Source organism: Orycteropus afer, unplaced genomic scaffold (assembly GCF_000298275.1).
Source record: "Orycteropus afer afer isolate SDZICR_OR568_19922 unplaced genomic scaffold, OryAfe1.0 scaffold00371, whole genome shotgun sequence".
Lineage (NCBI taxonomy): Eukaryota > Metazoa > Chordata > Mammalia > Tubulidentata > Orycteropodidae > Orycteropus > Orycteropus afer.
This window is the reverse complement of record NW_006921958.1, coordinates 606,514-612,693: the sequence shown is the minus strand read 5'-3', so window position 1 is coordinate 612,693 and position 6,180 is coordinate 606,514. Positions and strand designations below refer to the sequence as shown.

General features: G+C 59.7%; 2 protein-coding genes across 2 annotated transcripts in view; one reads left to right on the top strand and one right to left on the bottom strand.

Moving 5' to 3' along the window:
• AMN (amnion associated transmembrane protein) overlaps nt 1-189 on the top strand; it is an 8,226-nt gene extending 8,037 nt beyond the window's left edge. Inside the window, exon 8 of the mRNA XM_007953125.1 lies at nt 103-189. Within this exon, the coding sequence (XP_007951316.1) occupies nt 103-189 (87 nt within the window). The remainder of the gene's footprint in view (nt 1-102) is intronic.
• Nucleotides 190-3,361: 3,172 nt separating this feature from the next.
• Nucleotides 3,362-6,180, bottom strand: part of CDC42BPB (CDC42 binding protein kinase beta) — a 167,080-nt gene continuing 164,261 nt past the window's right edge. Inside the window, 1 exon segment of the mRNA XM_042782572.1 lies at nt 3,362-3,493. Coding sequence (XP_042638506.1) covers nt 3,362-3,493 — 132 coding nt within the window.

Here is a 6,180-nt window from a genome sequence, read left to right as displayed (position 1 = left end):
CGGGCGCGGCGGGCTCCGAGGAGCAGGTGAGCCGGCAGCGGGCGGCAGCCGGCGGGGTCTCTGGCGCCGGGCTGGCGCAGCTCACTCCGTGGCCCATTCCAGCCCCACGGCCCGCGGGAAGGCGCTGGGACCGCCAGCCACAGCTACTTCGTCAACCCGCTGTTCGCCGGCGACGAGGCGGAGGCCTGAGCTGGGCCACCGCGCCACGGCCGCAGCGCGTCCTTGCCCAGGGACCTGGGGGTGCTTGTCCCTTCCTCCACCCCCCCAGCTGGAGGCCAAGGACGGGGTGGCCTTGTCTAATAAAAGGGTTTCCTGCACTCGCAGTCAGTCACAACCTCCCCTGCTTCTCCCTCTCGTCACCAGTGAGCCCCAAGAGGCTTCCTACCTGCCGACTGGAACCCAGAGCTGAGGGTGGGCTGGGCAAGTGAGCAGAACCCAGAGGGGCAAGGCGGTGGCTGAGCAGGGGAGGCGGTACTAGGTAGGGGAGGGAAACAGAGTAGGGTGCCAAGGGCCCTTCATGCCAGGACCCTCACCTCTGCACATGGAGTGCACAGACCCACCCTGCGCTCTGAACTCAGCCATGTGGGCTGGGATACCAAGAGATCTGGAGCTTGCGTGGCCTGGTGGCCTGGGCCCAGGGTGCTGTCCTGGAGGCAGGGCACCTGTTCCTCTCTGGGGGCCCAGCCAGGACTGTCCGGGCAGGGGCGTGTCTGAGCTCCGGGGTGGGCAGACTGCAGTCATCAGGCAAGGCCACGTGCTGCCCTTGCACACCTGCTGTCCCCGGGTTGCGCTCACCTAGGGAGTGGATCCCCGCAGCTGGTGAGTCACGCTCATGTGTGCGCGCACAACTGTACCCAGGGGCACGGTGCCTGGTGCACCAAGGAGCCCCCGCCCCCTAGGTAGCCACTCCTCCTGCTTCTGAGATTAGGTCAGTTTTGCCTGTTTTTCGGCTCCCCCCTCCCCCCCGAGGACTCCCGCCGCTCCCTCGTGGCCACGTCTGTTCCGCACCCTTCCTGGGGGGCGTCGTGTCCGTGTGGCTTTCTATCATGTGATTGTTGCTGCCCTGACATCCCAACTAATAGCACCAGAGTACAGGGTGTAATGGCCCGAGAGTGTCGTCTTTAAGGGAGCAGACGCCCCATCTTTCTCCCTTGGAGCTGCTGGTGGGTTTGAACCGCCAACCTTCTGGTTAGCAACTGAGCGCTTAACCGCTACACCACCAGAGCTCCTTAGCGCGACCACCACAATATACTCATTCTGCCACAGCAGCTAACACTTCGCTTCTAAGTGAGTGCCCGGCACCTCCTCCTCCAGACCCACGAGGTGCTGTGCCCGCATCTGCTTGAAGGCCTGCAGTCTGACTCGCCGCTGGCTGCCTGCGGCCCCACACCGTCCCTTTCTCAGAGGCTAGCGAGCGCCCCAGGCTCATGTTTTCCCGTTGTTTTATGTGCTTCCAAGTCACTCTGATTCTTCTGAAGGTTCTCTCGACCCTGTGGCACCCTCACCACTCCTACTCACTCAGTCCCCATTCAGTATGTGGGTGGCTGTTGCGGCTCTTGAAGGGTGGGGATGGTGTGGCACAGGAACCCTGGGAGTGGTGTCACTGGCAGGCTTTAGGACCCGGAGCTGGATGTGCTGACCCGTCTGCTGGGTCCCGAGGACTGGTGATGAGCAGATGTGGTAAAGTGCGGCCCCAACCCGGTGGGGATGACCCCAGTGCTCCCCACTTATCCCAGCACCTGGGGTCTGCAGCTCGTACCAACCACAGCCAGGGGCCAGCATCCCGTGTGGCAGGCCTCCAGGGTTAACACCTGGTGAAGCCGATGGTCCCAACTGTCCACTTGTGCCACTCAGCCCATCACCTGCCCAGGTGCCACTCTGCCCTGTGCTCAAAGAGCCAACTCTACCCAGCCAACAGACCCAACCAGCACACCTAGGCCCTGCCCCTGGGGCAGTGCAGCTGAGCCGTCAGGGCCCCCTCGACACTCAGGTGCTGACCTGCCAGCCCCGCCTCCCCTTGAGCCCCTCCCACCTCCCCCATGACTTTGTCCTGTCTCGTTCCTTCCCTGCCTGTGCCCAGGTCTCGGTCCAATGGGCCCCCTGCTTGAGCTGAGACCCGAGACCCTGCAGCCCTGGCCAGATCCCCTCCCACCCAGGGCTCCCTCAATCGAGACCTAGCCACATGGACACAGGCCGACTGTGTGGTCCCCAAACACACTCACGGCGACACCATCACACATGCAGACAGACCCCTGTGAACTTTAAAACTGCTGTCCTCTTCTTTATTGACAGGTAAATTGTTCAAAACTGTCCTCACGGTTCAATAATTACAAAGACTCAGACTTACATTAAAAAAGTAAAAACCAGAACCCCCAGCAGGTGCCAGCCCCAGCGGAAGGCCCAGGAGGGCGGGCAGGGGCGAGGTGCGCAGGGAGCCCTGCCAGTCAGCGCCAGCCTAGACGGGTGCCCTGGCCGGCACCACAAGACCGCGGGAGAGCAGGGTGGCCCTGGTTGGGCTCTGGGACTGCCCGGGCCAGGCGACAGGCGGAGTCGGCTGCCAGTTAGTCATAAGCCTTTGATGACACGGGGTCACACCCCCGATGACTCGACACACAGCACAAGAGGTGGGATTAAATATGGGTGCGCGGCGCCGCTGCCATGGCCGGGCACGGAATGTGCAGGGGAGTCTACGTGATTGGTCTGGGCTACGAATCACGGGGTCTCCATGCAGGGCTGATGGGGTGGGGGTCCCAGCCCCTGCTGCCTGGGCCCCTGGGGCCCGCCTGCACCTCTCCCCCTGGCCCCGGGGTGGGGTTTATGCAGCAGCAGGTGCCGGGAGGCGAGGGGAGAAAACACAGCTGACTTCGCGTAATGGACACGGGTGACACTGGCTAGCACGCGGGTGGGCGGGTGGGTGGCAGCACTGGTCCCTGACTGAGAGGCCGGAGAAGGGCTTCTGCAGCTGAGCCTGCGATGAGGAAATAAGGAAAAGGCCACAGACTAACCTCCCCTGCCTGTGTCTCAAAATCCTCGTGACTCTGGGCGTCAACAGACGACTTCTGGAGTCTCCTGGGGCCCTGCATGCATCTCAGGACACAGAGTGTGTGTTTCCCGAGTGGCTGGTCTGTCTCAGCCCTGGGGGGGGCCGGTGTGGCCTCACAGCTACCCCGGCTGGAGCCAAGGCCGCACCATGCAGACATGCAGACGCCATGGCACAGCTCCAATCGTAACTGATAGACATTCGGCATCTCCTATCTACAGGACCACTCCACATCTCCTCGGATGACACCGAGGGTCTGCTCGCTCTTGGCACTGACAGGGCTGGCGTGGGCTCCTGGCTGTGGTGCAGGCAGCTGGTGGCTCAGGCGTCACAGGCTGGTGGCTCCAGGCCTTCCAGGGGCAGTTGGCTCCGGTGGGGGGAGTTGGGGCTCGGTGGGCCGCTGGGGTTGGAGCTGTTGGATGGGGTTGAGTGTTTGGTAGAATCCGAATCAGGCTATCAACACAAGAAAGGGCAGGTGAGTGTGCACGCCAGTGGGGAGGGCACATTCTGGTCCTGGTGCGGCTCAGTGGGACACGGTGTGTTTGGGGACAGATGAGGCATGTGCCTTCTGTCTCCTTGGGACATGCTGTCTACGAGCCACCCACCAGGCCCCCTCGTTGAGAGGCAACATAAAACCCAACGCCTAGCTCCACTGATGACTTAAGTCACCACAGAGGGCAGGCCCCCCTGGAGAAGAACTAGGAGACACCATAGCAGGTGGTCAGACGTGACCAGTGCCTAGGACACTGAGAGGATACCACAGCCCACGCGTGCGCCAGCGAGAACTGTCACAGAATATGTCAGCCAAGCCTGGCCAGCAGTGGCCTCTGAAATGACGGGCTGCCACCATCATGGCACAGAAAGGCAGGCTATGGGCCCAGGCTGATGAGAAGGGACGTCCTCCAAGGCAGGCCCGCTGAGTGCAGTGTGTGCCTGCGGACTGGATCTTGTGCCAGAACACACAGTGCTGGAAGGGACAGCACTGGGCTGCTGGCCCTGACCAGGGAGATCACTGTGTCGACGGGGAGCTGTGGGGACTGCCCACCAGTGCCATGGTTTCCTGAGAGAAGATCCTGACCCTCAGGCAGAGACACATGATGGATGCCACCTGCTCACCTAGCTCAGAGACCGTGTGCATGTGAGCGTGCAAGTGTGTGTGTGCACACATCCTCGCTAACCCAGCTGTCCCGGGGGGAGGCCTGCTAGCTGCTGGGTGTGGACAGACCGTGACCCTGAAGGAAAACACATTCTGCACCACAGCCAGCCGGGCTGTCTCTGAGCACAGCTGCAGGAACACGCTGGGCACAGCCAGGATAACAGCTGAGAGCTGACCACATGCCTCGCGGCCCCAGGGGGACTTGAGGGGAGGGGTCTGTCTGTGGGGGCCCTGTGGGTGAACACATAGGGCACCGTGACTCACACGTGGCTCCCATTCATAAATCTCATGGGTGTATATGGGGCCGCGACACTGAGACTCTTGGTCACGTGGTCCTTCCAAAAGTCAGTGGGGCGAAGTGGGGCGAGGTGAAGCGTGCTTGGGCGGAAGGTGTGGTCCCTACTCGTTTTTTCTGAGTTGTGTAATACGTAGAGCTGGAAGTCTGTCGTTTTAACCACCTTTAGTGCAGTGATGTCACTTACACTCACATGACCATCACCACCATCCGTTTCCCAAGTTCCCCATCACTCCACTCTACTATTCTTACAACTTTTCCGGAGGCTTCAAATTTTTCAGAATAAACACTGAGGGGGAAAAGGGAAAGGCAGGCAGAGAAAAAAGCCCTCCTGTAAGTGTCCCTAACCCCCAGTCATCTTGGGGGGCGCCCAGGCCTCAAGGACACAGAAGCCCTATGTCACCGCAACTGCTGCTGCAGCTAGTGGCCACGGAGTTGACTCTGACAGCGACTCTACGCACAAAAGAAAAGAACCCTGCCGGGCCCTGTGCCACCATCACAACCCTGCCACGCCTGAGCCCACTGCTGCCGTCACTGTCTTCTGCGTCCCTCAGACCGACAGCATGTCCTTAGCACCAGATCGGACAACATTCTACTGCTTTTCCTAAGTTTTCAGTGGCCGATTTTTGAGACACCTATTACCACATCCTTCTTCCAAGTCTGTCTTAGTCTGGAAGCTCCGTGGAAACCTGTCCACCATGGCAGACCCCTGCCAGTATTTGAAATACTGGTGGCATAGCTTCCAGAGTAATGGGAACACAGAAGCCACCACAGTATGACACAAACGAGTGGCGGGGCACTGCAACGAGGAGATGCAAAGCCTCCCAACTCAGTGCTTGGAGATGGCCGGACCCTGCACACAACCTGCCAAGATGGCAGGGAGACACGGACGGCTTCGCCGACAAACAGACTGAAAACTTGAAGTGAACTGTTTGCATACTGATCAACAGGCAGGGAGGGTTTCTTCTAAGGCTCTGGGAAGTCTGCCGTGATGCCCCATGTTAATGGGTGACGGAGAAAACCCACGGAGGCCACTCTGGAAACATCCAAAACCCCACCTGCTTAACAGTCATCACCGCTTCCTTTGCAATCGCCTACCAAGGCCGACCAGACACACTTCCTGAGCCGGAGGGAAGGCGTTTACCAGAAATCAACTGGGACCAGCTTAGTGGAGAAACTGCAGCAGCGGCCAGGTGACAGGTGTCAGGGACATGAGTTACCACCATTTGGGAGGCCTGGCCAGGGCACTAGGAGAGGGCCCTCCATGCATACCCACACGCATGCACACACACACACACACTCGAGGCACACACGCTCATTATACATACACTCATGAGCATGTGTACGTACATATGTGCATACCACTTAATATACGTGTGTACCCATGTGCACACAGGCACACACACACAATGCACACTGTCACACTGTCAGAGAAACACAACTGTCAAAGCCAAGGCCATCAGCTGGACACAGGACATGGTCAGTGGGCAGGAAAGTGGCCAGGCACACAGCATCCCAACGTCACCAGCCTGTATGAACTATGAACTCCAACCGCTCTACTCAAAATACTAACAAAAACCTTAGCACTTAGGGATACACTTGTTACAACCAACCCACACACCCCCAATGTGGAGGAGGAGACTTCAGATTTCCCACGGGGTGACAGGAGACCACGTTACCTGGGGGTGA